Source organism: Oncorhynchus clarkii, chromosome 19 (assembly GCF_045791955.1).
Source record: "Oncorhynchus clarkii lewisi isolate Uvic-CL-2024 chromosome 19, UVic_Ocla_1.0, whole genome shotgun sequence".
NCBI classification, from domain to species: Eukaryota; Metazoa; Chordata; class Actinopteri; order Salmoniformes; family Salmonidae; genus Oncorhynchus; species Oncorhynchus clarkii.
This window is the reverse complement of record NC_092165.1, coordinates 12,400,647-12,427,521: the sequence shown is the minus strand read 5'-3', so window position 1 is coordinate 12,427,521 and position 26,875 is coordinate 12,400,647. Positions and strand designations below refer to the sequence as shown.

Genomic DNA, 26,875 nt, shown 5'->3' with positions numbered 1-26,875 from the left:
GGAACTACCAATCACAGCCAGTTGTGATACAGCCTGGAATCGAACCAGGGTGTCTGTAATGACGCCTCAAGCACTGAGATGCAGTGCCTTAGACCGCTGCGCCACTCGGGAGCCCAAAGGACTTCAGCCCTCAGTTCAAAGTGAACACACATAAACCACCCATAAACTGCTAACCTGTTTTTCCCCTATGTCTAAAATCATACACAAGTTGAGACAAATCAATCCACTGTTTGCAATGTAACTAGTGCGAAAAACTCAGCACTGGGGATGGTAATTGGAGAGGAATCGAGCCTGCACTCTCCTGCCACCTTTAATACCTATGTTTGACACCCTGTGGATAAAGTCATCTGCTTCCCACAATGAGGATCCAGTATGAATAGGATCTCGTGTCCAGTGAGTATGTGAAAGGGTGTTTTGTCAGTTGGGCCCATTTGGTAAACAACTGGGGGGCTTACAGTTTTATGCTAATGCTGATTGTCTTGTCAGCTCCTTTTGCTTGTGAGGCTATGTGCTTTCACTATGGGGCTGGTTGAGAACGGCTGTGTTGTTGAGGCTAGAAAGGAAAACTTGAGCATCTACTTTACATATTTTGTCTTGTGGCCTTATCTTTCATTTGATATCTAACCATTTGGTATACTATTTGTCCACATTTACTATAAGTTAGCCACAAATTCACCTCTGCCCCAATATTTTTTTTACAGTGCTTAATTGTGACTTTCCAATTTTCCCAGCTACTGGTGTAGGCCTCTGGGTTGGCAGGTAGCCTATCGGTTAAAAGTGTTGGGCCAGAAACCGAAAGGTCACTGGTTTGAATCCCTGTGCCGACCAGATTAAAAATCTGTCTGTGCCGTTGAGCAAGGCACTTAACCCTAATTGCTCCAAGGTTGCCGTCAATAATGGCTTATCCTTGGCTGTGACCCCACGCTCCAAGTTTGACTTGGGGGGAGTGGGATATGCAACAAAAAAAAAGCTAATTTCCAATGTACACGTGCATAATACACACTTGTACATGTGTGAAATAGGACAAATGTAAGGACCAACCTAATTATAATTAATGTTAGTCACTTGTTGGCAAGCGTAAACAAGGGCCTACTATGTCATAACATAAGCATACTACTATTTTGGTGCTATGGAATGAGAATAAAAAAACTTTACTGTACTGGGAGATCCTTGGACCTTCTAGGAATCTTCCTCTCCAAGTGCAGCTGCTATGGCGGCATTCAACATAGTGGCAACATGGACGCTCAGCCTCATTGACACTTGAGCAGCTGAGGCCTGCAGGAGAAAAGACACTCACAATAAATCTTGACATACAACCCCAACAACACTGTATACTTTTTTCTCCTCCTGACACACTTAAACCGGTTTGAGCTGAACTGCTCCAGTTCTGCTGAGGCCCTGGCTGTGAGAAAGCTAAACAGAACAGGAGGAATGAAGCAGAGTTGTGGCTTGATGGAGTACAGCTACGACCGGAAGTTACTTTTCAAAAGCATAACCGGTTAGCAGAGCATTATAGCTAACTCTAAACTTTTTTCTAACCTTTCCTAAATCCCCTAACCTGCTAGCTTAATTATCCTGACCTGCTGCATAAATTCTCCTAATCTGCTACAAAAAAGTAACTTCAGGTTGTAACTGTATAGGCTACCACCTAGTTTCTACCATGAAGCAGCCTGACTGAGAGAACAACAGTGAAGATGGCTGAAAATTGCTAATGCTAGCAACAAAGTAGGCCCTTTTCATTTTTCAAGAGAAGTGCCATAGGTTTCTTTTAGGCTTACATTCTTACAAAAATAGTTCCAAAGGGGTTCTTCGGCTGTCCCCATAGGAGAAGCCTTTCTGGTTCCAGGTAGAACCCCTTTTGGTTCCAGGTAGAACTATTTTGGGTTCTATGTAGAACCTTCTGTGTAAAGGGTTCTACATGGAACTCAAAAGGGATCTAACTGCAACCAAAAAGGGTTCTTCAAAGGGTTCTCCTATGGGGACAGCCGAAGAACCCCTTTAGGTTCTAGATAACACCTTTTTTCTAAGAGTGTAGAGCAAGGAGAAGTTTTCCATAAATTATTTAGACATTGGACTACTACTTTAACGTAGTAAATCTATAAAGCTGACCACAACAATAGACCACCAAGCTCGAGCTCGCCACACACCTGGACTAATTAGTTATAAAATGGGTACATTTATTGCTGATGCATCAAAATAGCTCAGGTATGTTGCCTAGTAGGTCTATCTGAAATTACAGCTAAGGATATTGGGACAGTAGCTAGCAAACACACATTGATGCTGCGATAATGTACATCAATTTGTGAGAATATACAGACTTGTCTGTTGTAATGATTGCTGGAATGATCGATTAGGGGAAATTTATCATGCTGGCTGCAACCTGGTCTCAGAGCATTATGTATTATTATGTACCCTCTATCTGGTATGGATATGTTTATTTTCGTATGATATGTATTAATTTGTGGATGTCCATCACCCATTTTGTATGATATGTTACGCGTTACAATTCATATTATATTTAACAAATGCAAACGTACAATATGTTATGAATTTGTGAAATGAATATGCAAAACATATGATAGGCAATGAATTCTAGCTAGGTGGCTAATGTTAGCTAGTTGGCTGACGTTAGCTAGGCTAGGGGTTAGTGTTACGTTTAGGAGTTAGATTAAAGGGATAAAGTTAGTTTTAGTTAAAAGGGTTAAGGTTAGGTTTAGGGGAAGGGTTAGCTAACATGCTAAGTAGTTGCAAAGTAGCTAAAAAGTAGTACGTAGTTGAAAAGTTGCTAATTAGCTAAAATGCTGAAATGATTCACGATGAGATTCGAACTCACAACCTTTGGGTTGCTATACTTTCGCATTATACCCTACCCGTTTTTGCCTTAAGCAAAAATGTGTCTTATGTAAGCATACCAAAAGTAACATATTTGCGTGACCCGGATTTACATATACTATGTTACGTCTAGTCTATGAGACCAGGCTGCAACACTAGGCTAGGCTATAGGCTTAACTAGGCCATATAAAGCTACTACTAGGCCAATATTGCAATGATATCCTGATTTAAGACTGTTTGAAAACAAAAGCTTCAGTCGCGTGGCGTGGCTTTATTTTGCAGAGACATTGCTAAAATGTCTGCGGCTCGGTAGTACAACACAAAGCGTGGGAGCACACTGGGGTCGCATCTGCACGCAGCTGACAGCTGTTCCCCTGCTGGCCTTTGTGCTCTTGTTCTACGGTTATGGTGGAGCTTGCTGTTACATTTCTCACTGGCTAGATGGACACTTGCACATGGAAACATTTGAGCATGTATAAGAACTCAGGCAAAACGTATCAATGGCTTTGTGGGGTCTTTCTGTAGTAACGTTGTAACACTGTCTGAAATATTGAAAAAGTTTTACACCTTACATGAATACATACATATATGTTATATGCATTGCATTTGAAATCTAGCTCAAATGTCTGCGCATGTTGTTGCTCAAATCTGATTGGCTTAATATTATTTATTTTTTGGTAAATTGTAGTTTAATTTCATGATCATTCACCTTGATTACTGACATCTGTTAACTCGCAGCTCAAACATTTTATTGTGTTTTTTTTTCATCAATGTTCATTTCTATTGTTTCCTTAATTATCTGACGGGCTAGCAGTGGCAAAGGATCCTGTTAATATGATCCTTGAGACGTCACTATCACCCCCATTGCAGTTAACATTTTAAATAGTTACGGTAGGTTAATAGTTAAGGTTAGCGTAGGGACGTCCCAATGATCTTGGATAGCACTGATCCAGTGGAAACGGGCATCCAACACACAACCCCCTTCAAAGCGTTTAGGCTTTTGGCGCCGTCTATTTTAAATCCCCACTCCGGCCAATCACATGAGTTTTTCATTAAGCCACCACAGACAACCGTGATAGTCTCAAAATATAGACCTTCAGCCAATCCAAACACCGTTCATGCCCTGCGTCCCAGATTCAAATTGAAATGTGTAATTTCAGCCAATCGTATATGACAAGCGGGAGGAGCTCTAAAAACATTTAATCAAGTTTGTGCGAACTGTCTCCCACTCACAAAACAGTGCGAAGGACTTTACATTGGCACTCATTGTACTTGTGTGGCTGGATAATAGGTGAGTAAGAGAACTTCTACACCTATCAAATCTTTCGTGATTTTCTACATGTTACGTTTGTTTTTGGAATGCTTTTGAACTTAAGGAAAAACCTCTCAAATGCTTACTGAAGAATATGTGGTTAACTATTTTACTCAACTAAGCCAGCGAAGTTGGGAATGGCGCGCTGTGATGCAGTTACTATTTAGCTAGCTAACTTGATGCCCTAACACATTTTTACAGAATGTATTGTTCTGCTCGTAGCCAAGAATGTTCAGTATGACAAGGAACATTTTAAAAGTTTTCCGTACAGAAAATACTTTTTGGGTACTTCTTTCAGACATAACATGCTAACATCGTGCTAGGTAGTTGGTGATGTTGCACGATGCATTCCATACTTGCTGCCATTGAGCTAGCCTAGCTAGCGTCGTTACTAGACGAACTTTGATCAGCCTTGCAGAAATGGTTTAGGTAGCCTTTCGGTCTTTATTTCTGACTAACGGGTATCATTCTGATGACCCAATTTATCAATGTTTAAATGGTTTGATCCTACTTATTGCATTTGTTGGGAGACTTGGTTTAGGCGGGAAACAAAATGGAGGGACGCTTATTGTCCTAGCCGTATAGCCACAATGAAGCAGGAACTCAATCGGATTAACGTGGTTTCGCGTCCTTGGGCTGTCCGTGGAGTAATTTGTGGCTCGTTTACTCGGTGGTACCATCCGAAAACATACATTTAACCGTTATTTATATATTTTGATTTTAATCAATTTTGGCTTAATATTTTTTTCCCCTTTTCAGAATATAGCAGCCATGCCAGGTAAAGATCCTAATAAGCCGAAGGGAAAGACTTCTTCCTATGCGTTCTTTGTTGCGACGTGCCGGGAAGAACACAAGAAAAAACACCCAGGAACTTCAGTGAACTTTTCCGAGTTCTCAAAGAAATGCTCAGAGAGGTGGAGGGTAAGTTCTGACTAAGCGGCCGCCATGTAAAAGTTGTTTTTTCCGGGGGGGCAGAGGGCGGGGCAAAGCGTGCCTACGAAACAGTTAGCAAATCAATGTATCAAATGGTGGGGATTTAGCGCAACATGGATGCTGCAATGAGTGGTGTGACTAATGCAGTTTTTCTCTTTTCCAGACCATGTCTGCAAAAGAGAAGGTGAAGTTTGAGGACATGGCCAAGGGTGACAAAGTCCGTTATGACAAGGACATGAAGGGTTATGTGCCCCCTAAGGGATCTAAGGCAGCAGGAAAGAGAAAGAAGGACCCCAATGCCCCCAAAAGGCCACCGTAAGTACTCCACCTATACAACTATTGATTTCTGTAGTGTTCTGTTCAGATTTTGGAACTAAATGTGTTCTCAACATTCTATCCCCAATAGTTCTGCATTTTTTGTGTTCTGTGCTGAACACCGTGGAAGAATCAAGGCTGATAACCCAGGCATGGGCATTGGAGACATCGCCAAGCAGCTGGGTCTGCTGTGGGGCAAGCAGACTCCCAAAGATAAGCAGCCACACGAAGCAAAGGCCGCCAAGCTGAAGGAAAAGTATGAGAAGGTAAGGTCCACTCCAACTATCATTTATCATGACTCACTAGAACCGTTGTAGGAGACTCATGAAACCAAGTCCATTTTTGTTGTAGGATGTTGCTGCCTACAAGGCTAAGGGAGGCGCAGGCGCAACTGCTAAGAGTGGCCCTGGCAGGCCAGCTGTTGGCAAGAAGGCAGCGCCCATGGATGATGATGACGATGATGATGACGAAGAGGAGGAGGAGGATGATGAGGAAGAGGAGGATGACGAGGATGATGACTAAACTGCCTGGAAACTTGAGCTGGAGTATTTGCAAAACAATGTGAACCTTACAATGTAACATTTATAGCATTTTGGATTTTTCAGAACATGTACAGTGATGTGCAATGGCTGCAATAATGCATACAGGGGTCATATTGTGCTGTCTTGTAAATTAACAGCTCCTTATTCTCAAAGCACTGCTTGTTTTGTCTTTGGATGGTGGCATGTTCTTTTCCGCCCTATATTGATATTGTTTCCACTGCCGTTTTTAAGAAATACAAGAAAATGTGTAGACGTTTGCGACCCATTTTTAACGTGGAGTTTCAGTGTAGAATGATTTCTTTTTATAATAAAATTTTGTTTTGTATATTATGATTAACTTCCTTGCCTTGTTGATGACAAGTTAGATTAGTCCAATTCAATGTTTTTTTTCTTCTACCCACTAACGGGTCTTTCAGAGCTGATCATTTAAAAGCCCGCTTGGTAGAAAAATCTGAATTGGCTGTGTAAAAGCAAAATGTACTCCATGTTGGTTAGCTAATAGTTTCAAGGTAGTGACCTATTAAATTGCACTAAAACTTAAATGATATAGCTTAATACTCAGGCAATTCATGAAGTATATTGAACAACATCTATTTACCCATTTAGGGAGCATTTCTCCTTTGCCAACATAATCCATCCACCTGTCATGTGGCATATTAAACAATACATTAAAGGCCGGTCAAATGTGCAGTTTGTCAACACAATGCCACTCAAGTTAGCAGGAATGCCCAACTGCACTCTTGTCAGTCTAGCAACCCCTCAATGTTCACTTCTCTACCCTAAGCCAAGTCCAGCTCCCACACGGTATAAAGGGGTTTGCTGGTATGGGCAATGAAATGCACAGTGTTAAGATCAAGGCCCGTCGTTGTGCCATGTTTCAAGGATCTGTACACTGCCAGTAAGCTGAAAATGTCCCAGTTCTTCCATTGTCTGCATACTCGCCAACATTCTGATCTCTGCAATGGAGATAATACCAACTGGTTTTCTGATCAACCGATGCATATGTGAAATCCATAGATTAGGGCCTAATGCATTTATTTCAATTGACTGATCTTATGAACAAATCTTAATCGTTGCATTTATATATTTTCTGTATAAACTCATGTTTTACCTTTAACTAGGCAGGTCAGTTAACATTCTTATTTTCAATGACAGCCTGTTCTGTCTTGTTCAGGGGCAGAACGACAGATTTTTTTACCATGTCAGCTCAGGAATTCGCTCTTGCAACCTTTTGGTTACAAGTCCAACGCTCTTAACTAGGTTACCTGCCGCCCGATCAGACTAGCTCACTGTAAAGGTTGACTTTCACCTTTGGTTGTAGACCTTGTGGTTACCAGCTAACAAGTCAATAGGGCACAGATGGTCTGAGGGAACTGCATGTCTCAAATCCACTGCAGTTGGAGTGGTTGACATAGGGTTGAGGCATTTTCTTTTGGATAGATAACAATGAGACCATGTTTATCTGGGGGAGGGGTGGGGATTTAGTGTAATCAGACCTGAAATGAAGGTTCAAAAGATGCATGAATACAATAGGCCTATCGCAACATAGCTGCAATTGAACTTGGGGAAAAAGTCGTTGGTAAAAAGGTAAAATTTATTGCCATGAGTACAGTTTGAGCCAATATGTTTTTATAAGTTAGATATGTACACCTTCATCCAAGGCTCACTGCATAGCTCTTTTAGAAACAAACCTATTTACATTATAAAAAATGCATACATATCACATCATACCCCAAAGAAAACACATTTTCTTAATTTTGCTTTGAACAAATTGGTGTCTGATTCTGGTTGCTTTGTAGTCATCATTCAACAACATTTACATACCAAGCTGGAAATATATAAAAACACAGACCCTTTATATAGCCATTTGAAATTCACCAGTTAGAGCAAACATGTTAAATTCAAGCTTTTGGAATTTCACTGTGCCTAAGACCAACATCATTGAAGTAGTAAGTCCTTTCAAAACATCCAGTGTTCATTCTTGACCATGACTCATGAGTGGACTTATCCATCTAGCCTGGTCCCAGATCTGTTTGTGCTTTCTTGCCAAATAAACACCTGTGGGTCATTGTACAAACAGATCTGAGACCAGGTTATAATCCATTTCAGTTTTCAAAAACATAGTATTCTTAAAACCCTAGCTTAGTGGGCAGTTTATTACACGACTACTAGAAGTGGTTTTGAATTGTTGAATGTTCAATTCTGCACATTGATTAATGAATCCTCCACCAATGTTTTTTTAAAGTTAGAAAAATTCTCAGACCCCTGAGTAATAGCCCAAAGACCCCAATAAGATGTAAAACCGAGAGAAGAGAGAAAGAACGTGTAAACATCTACAACTGAAAAAATGTCCATTATTCAAGTGTGTGTACGGACGAGTATCTTTCTTGGGACATGGTTGAGAGAGCACAGTATCCCCTATATAGTGCATTGCTTTTGACCAGGGCCCTTAGGTATTGGTGTCATTTCAGCTAAACCTACACAATTTCAACTCTAAAAAGCTATTTGGAGACAGCGAAAACAAGCAAAATTAACTCCAGCCATTATCACCTTAACCTTAGTTGTAGCTTCATTCCCCAGTCAATAAGGGACTTCACTTTCTACAAACATGTCATACAGCAATTAGCTGCTAAGCACTAGCTCAGCACCGAGATTAAAAACGAGTTAAGTTCCATGTAAAGTCAAAAGTGCAGTGTCATAGCAATCTTCCACCTCCGCACTGTTTTAAGACAAAAGCTGCCTCAGATCAATGTGCTCTAGCCAGACAGTCTTTCCACCCGCTCGGAGGCCTGCCAGCTATTACTGCTTAAACTGCATTTGCCATTTAATGGGGATTGGAATGACTTTAGTAGCCCATTTTAAAATAGTTGGTGTATGTTGATTGCCATACACAATTGACGCCCCCGCCCATAGGGCTCTGGAAGTAGTGCACTATATAGGGAAATAGTGTGCCATTTTGGACGTACACAACCTCTCAATGCAGCAGACAGTTGAAGTGCAGTGTTCGATGCCCTATCCTGTCGAGTGAGTTCCAGTTGGAGTAAAATACCCTCTGTGGGGCCGTAGCTTTAAACCGCTACAATATTGTTCATCTCCCACTTTTGTGTGCTTTTGCTGGTGTCACAGTCTGCGATGAAGACCTTGTGGAGGATGTCCGACCGGTCCAGGCACCTCCCTGTGGGGACGTGGGTGAACCTGTGGAGGTCCTGGGAGGGAAACGAAACAGTGAGTTCACTTACACGACATATACCCTCACACATACATGCTAATACGCCATGTTCAGCAGTACCATCAAGCTGTAGCGCGATAGGAAAAACTCATAATACTGTATTGGTAACAAGGATGGATACTCTTTCCAACTGTTTACCACATCTTATGAAGCAATCATATATTGAAACAATGGCACCAATCTAAGGAGGTTCTTATTTGAGGATTAGACACTTTGTATATGAAGTTAGATGCAGCTGCATACCTTGAAGTATCTCCACTCTGTGTTCTCGTTCATGTTACAGTGTGTAACGATCACCGCCGACCCGTCTGGTCCTTTCGTCAAGCACTGGTCATACTGCATGAGCTGGTTGGCTTCATTTATCCTGAAAAGCTACAAGAGGTGTTTTATCAGTAAATGAGGAATAATGTTCAGGAATAAATAAAGTCTCTAATCCCAAATGACACAAAGGGTTTTCGGACCTGGTTCCCACCCATTCTGTGACAGGGCCCAATCTCCACATTGCCTCCGTTGGTGTGGCCCATACTGTCAATGCAGTAGCTGGTCTCATATCCACGGACCTGGAACAAAGCAATAATGCTCACTATACATTCCAAATGCAATTTCACTACATATACACAAAAGTCTGTGGACACCCCTTCAAATGAGTGGATTTGACTTTCAGCCACACCTGATGCTGACAGGTGTATACAATCGAGCACACTGCCATGCAATCTCCATAGCCTCATATTGGCAGTATATGATCCTGATCCTGAAGAGCTCAGTGACTTTCAACATGGCACCGTCATAGGATGCCACCTTTCCAACAAGTCAGTTAGTCAAATTTCTGCCCTGCTAGAACTTCTCCGGTCAATTGTAAGTACTTTTATTTATATTGATTTTTTGTTGTACTTTTAACCCCCTTTCCTCCCCAATTTCGTGATATCCAATTGGTAGTTTTGTCCCATTGCTACAACTCCCCTACGGGCTCGGTAGAGGCGAAGGTCGAGAGCCCTGCGTCCTCCGAAACAAGACCCAGCCAAGCTACAATGCTTCTTGACAAACCGCTGAACCCGGAAGCCAGCCGCACCAATGTTTTGGAGGAAACACTGTCCAGCTGGCGATCGACGTCAGCTTGCAGGCACCAGGCCCACCACAAGGATTCGTTAGAGCACGATGGGACAAGGAAATCCTGCCGCCCAAACCCTCCCCTAACCCGGATGATGCTGGGCCAATTGTGTGCTGCCTCACGGGTCTCCCGGTCACGGCCGGCTGTGACACAGCTTGGGATCGAACCCGGGTCTGTAGTGACGCCTTAGTTGGCCTCCCGAGTGGTGCAGTGGCCTAAGTGCTCTTATTGTGAAGTGGAAACGTCTAGGAGCAACAATGCCTCAGCAGTGAAGTGGTAGGCCAAACAAGCTCACAGAACGGGACTGGCAAGTTGCAATGCTATCGAGTTCCAAACTGCCTCTGGAAGTAACGTCAGCACAATAACTGTTCGTCGGGAGCTTCATGAAATGGGTTTCCATGGCCGAGCAGCAACACACAAGCCTAAGATCACCATGCGCAATGCCAAGCGTCGGCTTGAGTGGTATAAAGCTCGCTGCCATTGGACTCTGGAGCAGAGGAAACATGTTTTCTGGAGCGATGAATCAGGCTTCACCATCTGACAGTCCAATGGACAAATGTAGGTTTGGCAGATGCCAGGAGAACACTACCTGCCTAAATGCATCGTGCCAACTGTCAAGTTTGGTGGAGGAGATATAATGGTCTGGGACTATTTTTCATGGTTTGGGCTAGGACCCCTAGTCCCAGTAAAGGGAAATCTTAACGCTACAGCATACAACATTCTGGATGATTCTGTACTTCCAACTTTGTGGCAACAGTTTCGGGAAGGCCCTTTCCTGTTTCAGCATGACAATGCCCCCGTGCACAAAGCGAGGTCCATACAGACATGTTTTGTCGAGATCGATGTGGAAGAACTTCACTGGCCTGCACAGAGCCCTAACCTCGACCCCATCGAACATCTTTGGGATGAATGGGAACCCCAATTGCAAGCCAGGCCTAATCACCCACCCTCACTAATGCTCGTGGCTAAATGGAAGCAAGTCCCCACAGCAACGTTCTAACATCTAGTGAAAAGCCATCCCAGAAGAGTGGAGGCTGTTAAAGCAGGGGACAAACGCCACTAAATGGCCATGATGTTGGAATGAGATGTTCAATGAGCAGGAGTCCACATACTTTTGGTCATGTAGCAGACAGTAACACACTACTCTTCAACAGATGCATATGTTGATATTTTAAGTAAGACTACAATTCAGCTTTTAGCTACTATTGTGTAGTATGAATAAACTAAAAACGAAATATGGACAATACTTTAGCCTACCTCTCCCCACTCCACATTTTTGGGGGGCAGTGGGTAGTTCATGGGGATGTCATAGGCAATTTCTTCCATGAACCACTTGAAGCTCTTGCAGCGGTGCTCCTCTCTGAACTTCTTGAGCTGGCTGATGTCCCCGTAGGCCAGGGTGAGGGTCTCCGGCCGGCTTGCGTAGAAGTAGTCCTTGTAGTCGTCCCACCAAACCTCCACCACACGCACATAGTTCTGGAGCAGGGAGGATCAGAATAAAACACCAATTATTAGTTTCCATGAAGGACAACACCTCATGAAGGATATCAGTCAGTCAATCTATATGCTACTTCTCATATGGTGTTTTTCCATAAGATTGCTGATGTTTTATGATACAATACAGATGACCGATACATATGGTGATATCTATATAATTAATCCACTACTGACCATTTGATAAGCGGCTGTAGGCCTACATGAACTGTGCTTAGCACAATATATAATTCAATCTAGTCACCCTTGTAGACATTTGAAACTGGCTGAACCATATTAGTTTACAAGGATGAATCCAAGTAAATAAGCAGATGGTGCCAGGTCAGCTCAAAGGAGCCAAAAAAAGCTGCCAGGGATTTGCCAGAGTGAGCTAGCCTGGTCCCAGATCTGTTTGTGTCGTCCTGCCAACTCTTACAGTCATTGTGACAATCACCATAGGAGTTGGAAAGACATTGAACACAGATCTGGGAGCAGGCTAAGAGGGGCAGCCTGGGTGCTTAGTTTGACAGACTTGGCACACTGACCTTAAGTGTGGGCGAGGAGCCAATGTGGGCAGGGGGTGGGTTGCCCTGCCAGCCCTGTAGGCGGTAGATATGGCCCACGCGGGAGCACGGCACAAAGAGCAGCTGGCCACCACACTGCCAGATCTGGGATCAGATCAGGACGATAGAACAAACATGCTGGAGTTACACAGATGGCACATAGAGAGCTGAAAATACAATAGTATACCAGTACAATAGAGAGATAAGTTGAAATTCATAGACAATAAATAAACAGCTACTAATCATTATGCATGATTAGTAACAGTATCAATACAGGACTAAACAATAGCCCAAGTATTTTATTATGATGTGAAATATTTTGTAGATTATTGAGAGCTTTAAGTGATCTTAGCGTTTACCTTATAGGATATCTCAAAGTTCTCCCCTCCCCAGATCTGCAGTCCTGGGTCATAGAGGCCCAGCTCAAAGAAGAAGTCCCTCTCAATGGCAAACAGCCCCCCAGCCATGGCAGGAGACCTGAGAAAGGTCCAAAACTACATTACCCACAATCCACAGGAGCCTCATCCAGAGAGGGGGACAAGAGCTAAAATGTAGTAGGGAAGAAGGTGGATACATGATGAAATAGGGAGAAACATAAGCATTATGACAAAAAGAGTGAACAAGAACATTGACCCAAAGAGTGCTCCCAAACAATCCTTACTGTCAAATGACCAAATATCATGCTAGCCATCAAAGGTGACACATTACTGACTTATCTTCTCAAACAATAGAATAACGTGGTAGGATACATGATAGGATACCGAGTTGTGGAGAAGACAGAAGAGATTATTGGTGAGGAAATCACACCAAGAAAAACTGAGAATGAGAATGCAGGACATTAGCGAGAGATTTCAAAGCGTTTAATTTCAAAAGACTTAAGCGTTGATTTCTAAAGGCACAAGCAGTGGCAGCTGTCAAAATTCCTTCCAGGTATCAGAGACTGCTAGCATTCAGGGTTCAGACAAATTTATACTTTTAAATTGGTCCAGGCCATAGGCGTTTCCTCAAGAGCATGAAATTTGGCACTAGAGCAAGTTAGAGAAATGAATAAACCACATTGAGGGCTACAGTTGGTAATTCATGGGTATTACATATCTTTCTGATTATTGTTACATCTACAGACCACTATATGGGGTAGCACTTGTGTTTCATAGTCAGCATACACTATAGAGAAGTGCCAAGCAGTAGTATGAGCAAGCCAAGGCCAAGCAAATAGTACTGTACATGCAAACAGCATATTGTATACTCTAGTGCATCATTTGTGCCTCAGTTAGGGGTTGATGTTGCAAGCATTTTAGTGCCAATAAATTACCGATAGGGCTCAGTTTTAGTTAATCTCTTCTCCTTCTCCCTGCTACTGAGGGGCACACGCTTCCAGAGCATGCTCCAGTCCCATGCGCCGCGGGCAAAGCCATCCTCGTCCCCTCCCCCTTGTGGGTCAATTCGGAATGTCTGGCCTTCTATGGAGTCTATGAGAGGGACCGTGCACACCGTTCTGGGTAGGGACCGACAGTGGGGAGATGGAGGGTTTCATGCATCACACACACACACACACACACACACACACACACACACACAGGGGGGAAACAAACAATACATCTGGGTTTTAGATGGGCATGCAAGGCATGGATGGTAGCAGGATGTTTACCGATAAGGCTCGGTCTTATGCTTTCGCTTAGCCTTCTCCCTGCTGGAGAGAGGCACTCTCTTCCACAGCAGGCTCCAGTCCCAGGCTCCCCGGGCCAGCCCGTCCTCATCACCACCTTGCTGGGGCTCTATGGTATAATCACTGCCGTCTATATAATCTATCAGAGGTACAGTGCATACCGTTCTGGAAACAGGCAATGAGAATACACACACAAGATGTTACAGTGGGGCAGCCACTGCACTAAATGGATATTAATTACTGATCAATATTTAGCATAGATAAACAGTTGTGCATATTCAGCATGGATGGATACACCCATTTACACATTTTCAATACAATCATCTGCACATGAATTAGGTTGTATATAAACGTCAATGTATATCACTAGTTATGCTGTGACATAATACAGAGATGTTTCTGGTAGAGGATTCATGACCTGCACCGTTCATCGATGGGTCAGAATATTTTCATTATTACAGTAGAACAAGTCATATATGAAGTAGAAATATTCAAAATCACAGCCGCAGGCCACTCATACCTGTCCTTGGATATGGGGGCCACCAGAGGGGCGTACCAGTTGGCAGCGACTTCACAGTGAGCGTCTAAATAGATAAGAACCTATAGACGACAGGACACACACCGTGGCCAAACACGTCAGACACCGGAGAGAACAGTTGCTTGACAGAGAAGTTGTTACCATTCCATATCTTTCCATCTATATTAGTGGCTCCAGATCAATCCATTCATTCACTCCTCTTTGTCTCATCTGTCACACAGTAAGTGTAGAGGTGATGGAGTAGCTGTAACGTACCTGTCCCAGGGTGGCTACATGGGCTCCTATACTCCTAGCCTGGATGAGGCCCTCTCGCTTCTCATTGCGGTGCAGTTTGACCAGGCCGTTCCACTGCTTAATGTACTCTTCTAGTCTCTCCTTCAGGTGCACTGGAGACCGACAGGGATAGTGAGATTAAACCTACTTTTATTTGTCACGTACACAGTTTACCAGGAGGTACAAAAGGTGCAGTGAAACGCTTGTGCTAGGCCCCAGAACAATGCAGTACAATACATCAGTAAGACTCAAATCAATAACAAGTAATAGAAGAGGTAGCATTCCTAGTCTGATTGGTACACAATAGGATATCCTACAGTGTTAGATCATCATTGTGCTATGAAAAGTATGACTGTGTTTACAAATATAAAATGGGTAGTGTCTTGGTCGCGCAGATTATATACACTACAATCGTCACTATAAATTTATAGCCCAGACACACCGGTAGGATTATCAAACGGTTGCCGGCCGACAGTACTTAGCACCGCTGAACAGAGTGTTGGCAGTCAATCTCCTGTTCACACAGCAAAGACCTTGAAGTCGTCAGCCTTGTTAAAATACTCTATACCAGAAGGTGGCAGAAGCGTTGTTTGACACTGCATGTCAGTGTGTTGCTAAGTTTATGGCCTAGATTCCAATGTTAGCTAGCTAGCTGTGCTAATGTTGCAATTTTGCAGAAAGCCCTTGTTGATACTAGCCAGAGCTAGATTACTACCTAGCAAGATGACGAAGAAACAATAACCCATATTCGCTAGATGATGCAACATAGCTAGCTAGCTCTGTTTCGTTAGCTAGCTAACGTCAGCATATTTGCAAGCTAGTGCAACATACACCTGTTGCTGACAGGTGTATAACATTGACCATAAAGCCATGCAATCGCCACAGACAAAATATTGGCAGTAGAATGGCCTTACTGACGAGCTCAGTGAATTTCAACATGGCATAATCATAGGATGTCTCCTTTCCAACAAGTCAGTTCATCAAAATTCTGCCACGTTAGGGCTGTCCTGGTCAACTGTAGGTGCTGTTATTGTGAAGTGGAGCAACAGCAGCTCAGCCGCGAAGTGGTAGGCCACACAAGCTCACAGAACGGGACCCAGAGTGCTAAAGTGAGTAAAAATTGTCTGTCTTCGGTTGCAACATTCACTAATGAGTTCCAAACAGAAATGGTTTGTTGAGATCGTAGTGGAAGAACTTGAATGGCCTGCACAGAGCCCTGACCTCAACCCCATCGAACACCTTTGGGATTAATTGGAATGCCGACTGCAAGCCAGGCCTATTTACCCAACATCAGTGCCCGACCGAACTAATGCTTGTGGATGAATGGAAGCAAGTCCCCGTAGCAATGTTCCAAGTGGAAAGCCTTCCCAGAAGAGTGGAGGCTGTTATAGCAACAATGTGGGGGGAACAACTCCATATTAATGCCCATGTTTTTGGAATGAGACGTTCAACGAGCAGATGTCCATATACTTTTGGTAATTTAGTGTAGGACACTGCAGCTAACACAGGCAGCGGTTTCATGGAAACTAATCCATTGTGATTTCCTTATGTCAATATTTGCTCCAGTGGTTAGCTAGCTTGCAGGAAATCTTTAGTGTTGTGTGCATCGAGTCTGTGCACTTAGCTAGCTAACATTGCATATGAAGTGTGACTGGCGCATGACATTTAACTGTGGCTGTACGGAGAAAACGCCCTCTTCCCAGTCACTCCTGTCAGCTCTCCCACGTTGGGGTTTGTGCTCTCTGATTGGCTCAAAGTCAAGTTGTTGGCCACTGACGAGAATTGTAATTCTACGAGTAAAAACGGCAGGTTAGTCACTACCGGGTCGGCACGCAGCAGGTACCGCTTTTGTTGTAGTAAGAAAAGGCACGGCCTACCACTGTGATAAGTACCTATCAGCAGCAAGACGGTTTCATGGTTTAACTATACAGAGATATTTCTGTATCAACCCTAAAATACTATTTTATAAACCCTAACCTTGAGTTTAATTCCACATCAGAAGTGCAATGACGATGAGCCCCTGGCATCGCTATATATTGCTTGCGGTCTGTGAGTCACAACCTTTATAATTACTTGTGTAATGTTTGGCTGTGGCTGCCTGCTGTAGAACAAAATGTGAAGCAACTGATGTGAAACCTGAGCAATAACGTGGTATCTTTCTCCTTCAAAACCCTGTTTCCAATGGCCAGACTAACTTTACTGGCAATGAAGTGCTTGTGATAGCATGCAGATGGTTTGGAACACTAACAGGCGTTGGTAATAGCAATCCGTGGCAGGCTGCATGCTTAATGAGATGAATTCTCTGAGCTCTTGATGTTCTCATGAAGTCAGTGTCCATTACGTATATTTTGGTGTTGTGGTGCCCCCGCTTCAGGGGAATTACTCAGCCAGCTTTTCACAATGGTGGACGAGGCTCTCACAGTTCTACATCTGAATGGTGGACTAGGCTCTCACAGTTCTACATCTGAATGGTGGACTAGGCTCTCACAGTTCTACTGAATGGTGGACTAGGCTCTCACAGTTCTACTGAATGGTGGACTAGGCTCTCACAGTTCAACTGAATGGTGGACTAGGCTCTCACAGTACAACTGAATGGTGGACTAGGCTCTCACAGTACAACTGAATGGTGGACTAGGCTCTCACAGTACAACTGAATGGTGGACTAGGCTCTCACAGTTCTACTGCATGGTGTTCCATTGCTTGGGCAGGGCCTCACAATGCAAGACTAAGGGAGACACAGGGGGCGGAAGGCTGTTCCACTCCAATGCTTTTCATAGCCAGTGATAATTTTGCATGACAATGGCAAAGTGTTGTTGCAGAGCGTTGATTCAATTGCTGGGCGTTTTACTTGGTAATTGGAGTGGGGGTCCCCTGCTTACAGCCAACGGTAGTTATCTACTAGCCTAGCTGAAACAAGGCAGGGTGCTTTTAACCTTAAACCAAGAATAGACATGTTATGCACTAAGGCTTGTATCTGAGGAAATGTACAAGTACAGCAGTGAAGCGCTGATACACTTCAGCAGAGTGATGTCATGAAGCCTTCTAGTCTAACCTGATTGGCTAATTCAAAATGGAACAAACATTTCCATGCAAGTCATTTCGCAGACACTCTTATCCAGAGCGACTAGATGCATTGATCTTGATATTAAGGTAGCTAGGTGGGACAACCACATATCACAGTAAGTACATCAATAAAGTAGCTGTCAGCAAAGTCAGAGCTTGTAAGGGGGCGAGCGTTAGTTCAAAAGACAATATTGGTACAAAGACAAAACCCTATCAGTCCTGTGTTGTAATTACTTGTACTCAAACCAATGCTACCTTTGTTGCTGAAGTCGTCGATCATGACGATCTCGGCCAGGTATCGTCTGGGCGTTCTCTTGATGACGCTGTGGACTGTCCTCATCAGGGTGGACCAGCCCTCGTTGTGAAACACGATGATGACACTGGACGTCAACAGGTTGTCGTCGTAGTGCCAGTACTTACATCTACAGTAGGAGGAGAGGAATAATTTAAATGGCTGTAGGCATACATACTGAACATGTAGTGGAAAACAGGGAATATTTATATGTTCAGAAGCTGGAAAGAAACATCTTTTGACTAAGTTTCTATAGCATTTCATACATTTAGAAAATACTGCTTTGGAGTGATATAGGACTGCACACACACAAAAAAGAGGCCAAAGGCGCAACAGATTCTACTTTGCAATCTGAAGACATCAGAATAGATACAGCCCTGGCTAGCTTAGCTTCACCAGCAATTGCTGCTAGCTAGATCCATTCCAACACATGATAGCCCTAAGCTCAGCTGCCTAGCTCTTTCTCCTTTGTGTCTACCCAGAGCTCTGCTAGGCCTCTGTCACAACCCCCAATCCCCTCCCCCCTCCTCCTCCACAGGCAGACCATCTGTGAGGCAGGAAGGCAGCCCTGCTTTGTGTGGTTTCCTCTGGCAGAGTGCGCTGTGTGTGTGTGTGTGTGTGTGTCCTGGACTCCACTTCCTCATTCTCAGCGTCCTCACTCACTATAGGTCTCTGCTGCTCTTCTACTGCAAAAACAACAGTACTCACTACCTCCCATTGCCACATGCCATGCCTACGTATAGGCTTCAAGCCAGCCAATTGCCCTACAACTAGCCATCCAACTGCCCTGTTAATACAGCGGAGTGTGTGTGAGAGAGCGAGAGGCCGGGCCAGACACTGGTGTGGCATACTGAGGGTCTATTTTTAGCCTTGGTTTGAGCCCTTGTCGCTAGCAAAGCAATCTGCCTCGGGGACGACCTGAAAGGAAAAGACTGAGCATCGAGGCGTCCGAGGTCACTTGACCCAAGAATTGTGAGCGTTATCATCAGTGATATGCGGAATTCAGGACGGCGTGAGCAGTAAGAGGTTGGTCAGGTCTGGGCTGAACTGAAAATGGTTTGCAGCACAACAGATCTAGAGTATCTGGGAGGGGTTGTTAAGGCTTAGAGACTGAACTGAGAACAGTTTATAGAGCATCTCTGGGAGGTTTCATTTATGGTGAATCACACAGGTCTGCCTACCCGTCCTTCCTGTTTAGGATGATTATATATAAAATGTTCTCTTTCTAAGAAACGCCTGGCTGGTTTGTGTGCATTGTGACGTGTGTATGTTTTTAATGTGTTTTGCATTGCAAATGTTAATCCTTGTGTTAGTGTGTGTGTTGCTCCCATCGCATCTCCCCTGCAGTAACATGCGGAACGGCTTCTGTTCTGACCTGTCCTCCTGGTTCTCACCCACCAACACAAATAAACACCTCAGATTACAGTCCCGTTTGACCAGACCTTTAATATAACCTGAGAGCCAACAGTTAAGGGAAAGTGTCTTCCAGCCTCCCCAGGCCTGAAAACAGATAAAGATCCTCAGGCACCTCCTTAAGTTACTCACTTTTACAGGGAGGTTTTGGACTGCCACTATTATGACCTGCACAAAAAAGCTTCAACAGTAAATAAAAGGCTAGGAAAGGCCAAAAGAGGGAGGCACTAAAGACAGACGGGTAGCGTCTCAAATGGCACCCTATTCCCTATATAGTACACTACTTTTAAAACAGGACCCATAGGGCTCTGGTCAAAAACTGTGTGCACTATATAGGGAATAGGGTGCCACTTAAGAAGTCTCCCTGGAGAGACTTATAGAAAGTTGTGAAGGAAAAGATTAGAGGGGGATCTTCTACTGAACTGGGATTCAGTGCTCTTACCATCCCCAACCCATCTCTGTGTTTAACAGCGGAACTAATGGCTTATCCTTCAGCTACAGTGTGCTGGATTGTGTTTTGAGTTGAGGCGTCGATTGGTTTCGAAGGGCAGGGGGGGAAAGCATTAGTCATATCAGCTTCTTGTAAACACCGTGCAATAGTCTACACATGGCGTAAGCTCTATGGCTGTATTCAAATCTACTGCATTTGAGAACAATTTTGAAGTTGCTGCACAAAAAAAGTCCAACAGGGATCCATTGCAGAACAGCGGTTAGCCTAGAGGAGTTTCCACGAAAGCCTCGCTCATTCCCATCTGAAACGACACAAATAGAAGCATATCCAGTGATGGTCTTGGACCTGATGTTAATTAACTCAAGGGAGCGGACACAGTTGAATGGCTTGGGTTGCTGCTGTTGTGTGAGAGGGAAGGTCTGTTCCAGAGACTTTAGTTCTCTGCATGACAACACACTGAACGCACTACTCTTGGTAAAAAGGTCATGAATTTCTCCACATGGCATTAAATTCGCAAAACTTCCATACGGATTTTGCAAGCATTTCGCCAACTCATCTCGTGGACAGACGACGTAAACATAAATGACGCTAAATTTAGCTAAGATTATTAGCCAACATATCAGTCAGGATGCAGACTGGAAGCTTGACGAGTGATCGTTGTGTGTGGAAACATTCATCACGCGTCTATAAAGACAACAGCTCTATGGAGGGGAAGACAAGAGCAACACTAATGAATAACACCGGTGCCTTAACTCAGTCTGTGAAGGTTACTTGTCGCTCTAGGGGCTCCATGTGAGTTTCAGTACGTGTGTGTGCGCGCCTGACAAATAGTATAGGAAGGAGAGAGCTAAAACAAGTGTATGCTCGTGTGTGTAGAGGGAAAGAGGGTCCTGTGCTGAGCGAAGGTCAGCCATCTTCCTGCCTATAAAACACTGCCGCAGCCTTGAAGTGAAGCGCCTCGCAGAGATCTTAAATGGAGACTGTTTCACCACATTTCTGCTGACAGGATCCCTCCAGGCTAGGCAGCTCTAACGCAGTCACCCTCCCAGAGAAACACTAATGTATGACAGATCGCTACTAACCTACCTCTCAACCACACACACACGAAGCCTGGAACACGTAGGCCACAGCCAAGTCACATGTAAAGTACCACACGCATCCTAAATAAACAGGCCTATGATCTGTCAACAGAAAAGTAATGAAAATCACAGCACTAAAAACAATTAAGTGATTAAAGTTGTGATTTAAGGAGGAGGCTAAGGGTGTAACGTCAATGTTTTCATAAGGCTTACACAAATTCTAGAAGTGAATAACTTTTGACTGTTGTAATAGTGTCATGTGTGGATACATTCAGATTTCGCAGAAACACGATATGAACTGTTCAGCGCGGAAAAGACTGAGCGCTTAACCGGTTTACTATTTATACCAGGCTGACAACTAGTCCCATCTGTAGACCTACGGCCGTGTCTCGGGACTAGTCTAATTGATACAGGCTCGCGCTTCATCAGAGAGTTGTTTTTGTTTACTCACACAGCACCTGGAGGAGGGCAGCTGAGCCAGAGCTGTGGTGAAAATACTGAACATCCTTGGCTTCTTCCCAATGTGTTATGGGACTGGGGCCAAGCATGCACACATAGGCAACGCAACTCAGCCCCTCTGCAGAGAGGTGAGAATGTCTAACGTTATCTGCCATGAAACTCAAAAGAGAGTTACTTCCACTGAATTGCAATCTTACCCAATGTCCTGAACGGGGCTAAAATTAAGTGTATTGGACAAGGCTGCTCAACAGTGACTGCAGTGGGCCATCTTGTGGCCAAAACCGGAACTACAGATCCTGTGTTGAGACGATTCACATCCTGATTGCACAACTAAAGTACAACCAATCCACCTCAGCCACATGGGTTTTCTGTAATCAAACACAGATTAAGCTAAATAAATATTGACAAATGATTGTGAACATCTATTAAAAAGGGTAATAATGTTCAAATTGACAAAACAGCTTTCTATTCCAGATAAATATTTCCCAATGTTTGGTAATCAGTTTGCAATAAATATATCTATATCTTTATGGCAAAGCCTCTCTACACTATTTACATTTTTATGTAACCTTTACTTAACTAGGCAAGTCAGTTAAGAAAAAAATCGTATTTACAATGACGACCTACACCGGCCAAACCTGGGCCAATTGTGTGCCGCCCTATGGGACTCCCAATCACAACCGGTTGTGATACAGCTTGGATTCGACCCAGAGCGTCTGTAGTGACGCCGCTAGCACAGAGATGCAGTGCCTTAGACCGCTGCGCCACTCGGGAGCCCCCTAATGGAGTGAGTGACACCTTTGCCTACATCTGCTGTGCACTGATCCACAGAAAGGCGTGAATAGCAGTGTGCCAATCAGGACCGTCTTTGTATAGAGAAGCTCAAGTCACTACAAGTGATGCACTTTGTCAGTAACTGGTTAGTCCACACAAGTTCTATTTTCCTAACACGGTGCAATCACATGGCTGTCAACAACCTCAAACTGATGGAATAATGTACAGCTGCCCATATATCATGGGATGGTTTACATATGTAGACCAACTAGGCAATGATATTAGACTGCATGTCTAGACTGCAACAGTTAGGTCTGGGGCAGTGATGTCCTGGTTAAAGTGCGTGAATGCCATTTCACAAATAGAGAGTTTCTAAAGAGACATTCACCCTCCACTCCACCCCTGGTCTGGGTGCAGCAACAGTCTCACACCTACTACAGTTAATGTAATCAGTCGACAGTATGGTTGTCCTACATTCCTAGGAAGCAACAAAGCAAAAAGGTGGCCCAGCCCAGCCACAATCACTCATTATGTTCTTTAGTCTAGCATCTATTATCTCCCATACCGACTAGGCTATAGTAAAGTCCACGTGGATGTCAGCAGCCCAGCCACATAACCTAAAGCCTGTACTGTAGCGTCCAACCAGGGATGCCCGTCCGGTCTCATGCTGACTGTTCAAAAGGTGCCCTTTGTGTTCCCACTGGGCCCCGTGGCCAGATGAAAGGCTGGAGAAATACACCTTTGCCTGTTTGTTCTCCACACAGTATTAGTCCATTGTGAGTTAAATCAGTGACAGTGTGTGTGGCCCAATGTGTGCACACACACACAAAACGATGAGGTGACACCATTCATTCCTATGTGAAGACTCAATAGCACATTGAAGCCTCAATAGCGTATCGAAGACAAATGAAATCTGTTAAAACGGCGTCTCACGGAGACATAACCTGAAACGTCAACAATTTTACTGAGTTACAGTTCATAAAGGAAATCAGTTAAATGAAATCAATTAAGTCCTAATCTACAGATTTCACAACTGGAAATACAGATCAAATAAAAAAAGTAGGGGCATGGATCAGAAAACTAGTCAGTATCTGGTGTGAACACGATTTTGCCTCATGCACGACACCTTCACATAGAGTGGATTAGGCTGTGGAAGGTTGTCCCACCCCTCAATGGCTGTGTGAAGTTGCTGGATATGAGCAGGAACTGCAACACACTGTCGTACACGTCGATCCAGAGCATCTCGAACATGCTCAATGGGTGACGTGTTGGGTGAGTATGCAGACATTTTCAGTTTCAAGGAATTGTGTAGAAATCCTTCAGACATGGGGCTGTGCATTATCATGCAGAAACATGATGGTGGCGGCTGAATGGCACGACAACGGGCCTTGTCACAGTATCTCTGCGCATTCAAATTGCCATCAATAAAATGCAATTGTTGTCCGTAGCTTATGCCTACCCATACCATAACCCGACCATGGGGCACGCTGTTCACAACGTTGACAATCCAACACTGTCTGACAGCCATACACTGTCTGCCATCTGCCTGGTACAGTAGAAACCAGGATTAATCTGTGAAGAGTACACATCTCCAGCGTGCCAGTGGACATTGAAGGTGAGCATTTTGCACACAGATGAGCTTCCCTGAGACGGTTTCTGACAGTTTGTACAGAAATTCTTTGGTTGTACAAACCCACAGTTTCATCATCTGTCCAGGTGGCTGGTCTAAAATAATCCCACGGGTGAAGAAGCCGGATATGGAGGTCCTGGGCTGGCGTGGTTACATGTGGTCTGATGTTGTGAGACTGATTGGACTGATCCTTCCTGTTTGGCCCTGTCCGGGGGTATCATCGGATGGGGCCAGTGTCTCCGGACCCCTCCTGTCTCAGCCTCCAGTATTTATGCTGCAGTAGTTTGTGTCAGGGGGCTAGGGTCAGTCTGTTATATCTAGAGTACTTCTCCTGTCTTATCCGGTGTCCTGTGTGAATTTAAGTATGCTCTCTAATTCTCTATTTCTATTTCTTTCCTTCTCTCTATTTCTCTCGGAGGACTTGAGCCCTAGGACCATGCCTCAGGACTATCTGGCATGACGACTCCTTGCTGTCCCCAGTCCACCTGGCCGTGCTGCTGCTCCAGTTTCAACTGTTCTGTCTGCGGCTATGGAATCCTGACGTGTTCACCGGACGTGCTACCTGTCCTAGACCTGCGGTTTTCAACTCTCTAGAGACAGCAGGAGTGGTAGAGATACTCTTAATGATCGGCTATGAAAAGCCAACTGACATTTACTCCTGAGGTGCTGACTTTGTTGCACCCTCGACAACTACTGTGATTATTATTATTTGACCATGCTGGTCATTTATGAACATTTGAACATCTTGGCCATGTTCTGTTATAATCTCCACCCGGCACAGCCAGAAAAGGACTGGTCACCCCTCATAGCCCGGTTCCTCTCTAGGTTTCTTCCTAGGTTTTGGCCTTTCTAGGGAGTTTTTCCTAGCCACCGTGCTTCTACACCTGCATTGCTTGCTGTTTGGGGTTTTAGGCTGGGCTTTTGTACAGCACTTTGAGATATCAGCTGATGTACGAAGGGCTATATAAATAAATTTGATTGGACGTACTGCCAAATTCTCCAAAATTACATTGAAGGTGGCTTATGGTAGACAAATTAACATTAAATTCTCTGGCACCAGCTCTGGTGGACATTCCTGCAGTCAGCATTCCAATTGCACGCTCCCTCAAAACTTGGAGACATCTGTGGCATTGTGTTGTGTGACAAAACTGCACATTTTAGACGGGCCTTTTATTGTCCCCAGCACAAGGTGCATCTGTGTAATGATCATGCTGTTTAAATCAGCTTGTTTATATACCAAACCAGTCAGGTGGATGGATTATCTTGGCAAAGGAGAAATGCTCACTAAGAGGGATGTAAACAAATTTGTGCACAACATTTTAGAGAAATAAGCTTTTTGTGCATATGGGAAATTTCCGGGATTCTTTATTTCAGCTCATTAAACATTGGACCAACATTTTAAATGTTGCGCTTACATTTTTGTTCAGTATACATAGGCCTAGTGTGATAGAGCTGGAAATAAATTGGAGGGCATTTTACAGATATTGTAATATAATTACACTAAAGTAGAGAAATGTGCATTTTGAAATTAAATAATGCAGCTAATAGGATAAGACACTTGAAAAAGCAATATTACTCATTACATTACTTTTGTTTAATGAACTACTTTACAATATTGTTGTGTGGGGAAAGTAATGCGTTACTACTATATTACTTTGCATTACTTCCATAAAAAAAGAAATCTCACCATTTGTTTGACAGTCATAGGAAGCAAGGCGAGTGCTCTACCAAAGATGAGCTGCTGCTCCTACCTACAGTGCATTCGGAAAGTATTCAGACCCCTTCACCTTTTCCACATTGTTACGTTACAGCCTTATTCTAAAATGGATTAAATGTTTTTCCTCAATCTTTACAATATCCCATAATGACAAAGCAAAAACAGGTTTAGATTTGTTTTGCAAATGTATAAAAAAAATAATACAGAAATGCCTTATTTACATAAGTATTCAGACCCTTTGCTAGGTGACTCAAAATTGAGCTCAGGTACATCCTGTTTCCATTGATTATCCTTGAGATATTTACAACTTGATTAGAGTCCATCTTTGGTAAAGTCAATTGATTGGAAAGGCACACACACGTTTATATAAGGTCGAAGGAATTGTCCGTAGAGCTCTCCTTACCCCCTCTAGCACCAAGGTCAGCGCACTCTCAAATGTTTTTTTGCCATCATTGTAAGCCTGCCCCACACACACACTATACGATTAATTTATTAAACATAAGAATGAGTGTGAGTTTGTAACAACCCAGCTCATGGGAAGTGACAAAGAGCTCTTATAGGACCAGGGAACAAATAATAATAAAGAATTTTGCTCTTTATTTAACCAGCTTACATACAAAACCTTATTTGTTCATCAACAATTGTGAATAACTCACCACAGGTTAATGAGAAGGGTGTGCTTGAAAGGAAGCACATAACTCTGCAATGTTGTGTTGTCTTGGAGAATCTCAGTCTTAAAATCATTTTCCACACACAGTCTGTGCCTGTATTTAGTTTTCATGCTAGTGAGGGCTGAGAATCCACTCTCACATAGGTACGTGGTTACAAAGGGCATCAGCGTCTTAACAGCCTGATATGCCAAGGCAGGATAATCTGAACGCAGCCCAATCCAGAAATCTGGCAGTGGCTTCTAATTAAATTACATTTTCACAGAACCGCTTGTTGCAATTTCGATGAGGCGCTCTTGTTCAGATATTGGTAAGTGAACTGGAGGCAGGGCATGAATGGGATAAAGATTCCAGTTGTTTGTGTGGTCCGTTTCGGGAAAGTACATGCATAATTGCGCACCCAGCTCACTCAGGTGCTTCGCTATATCACATTTGACATTGTCTGTAAGCTTGAGTTCATTTGCACACAAAATAAAGTCATACAATGATGGAAAGACCTGTGTGTTGTTAATGCAGACAGAAGAGCTCCAACTTCTTAATCATAG

At 43.6% G+C, this 26,875-nt stretch overlaps 2 protein-coding genes across 3 annotated transcripts in view; one reads left to right on the top strand and one right to left on the bottom strand.

Moving 5' to 3' along the window:
* Positions 1-4,035: 4,035 nt before the first annotated feature.
* LOC139374724 (high mobility group protein B2-like) lies at positions 4,036-6,259 on the top strand. Its single transcript, XM_071115839.1, has 5 exons — positions 4,036-4,123; positions 4,904-5,065; positions 5,241-5,392; positions 5,484-5,658; positions 5,744-6,259. Exons 2-5 carry the CDS (start codon positions 4,916-4,918, stop codon positions 5,912-5,914), a joined length of 648 nt encoding a protein of 215 aa, XP_070971940.1. The 5' UTR covers positions 4,036-4,123; positions 4,904-4,915; the 3' UTR covers positions 5,915-6,259.
* A 1,251-nt stretch (positions 6,260-7,510) lies between these two features.
* LOC139374722 (N-acetylgalactosaminyltransferase 7-like) overlaps positions 7,511-26,875 on the bottom strand; it is a 30,376-nt gene continuing 11,011 nt past the window's right edge. Inside the window, exons 3-12 of one of the 2 annotated variants that reach the window (XM_071115838.1) lie at positions 18,103-18,269; positions 14,767-14,897; positions 14,494-14,573; positions 13,620-13,802; positions 12,667-12,784; positions 12,290-12,412; positions 11,529-11,747; positions 9,625-9,723; positions 9,407-9,535; positions 7,511-9,140 (exon numbers count right to left, since the gene is read on the bottom strand). In XM_071115838.1, the coding sequence (XP_070971939.1) occupies positions 9,003-9,140; positions 9,407-9,535; positions 9,625-9,723; positions 11,529-11,747; positions 12,290-12,412; positions 12,667-12,784; positions 13,620-13,802; positions 14,494-14,573; positions 14,767-14,897; positions 18,103-18,269 (1,387 nt within the window). In that variant the 3' untranslated portion in view covers positions 7,511-9,002. Of the gene's footprint in view, positions 9,141-9,406; positions 9,536-9,624; positions 9,724-11,528; positions 11,748-12,289; positions 12,413-12,666; positions 12,785-13,619; positions 13,803-13,955; positions 14,139-14,493; positions 14,574-14,766; positions 14,898-18,102; positions 18,270-26,875 lie in introns of both variants that reach the window. The other variant, XM_071115837.1, reaches the window with a different exon arrangement.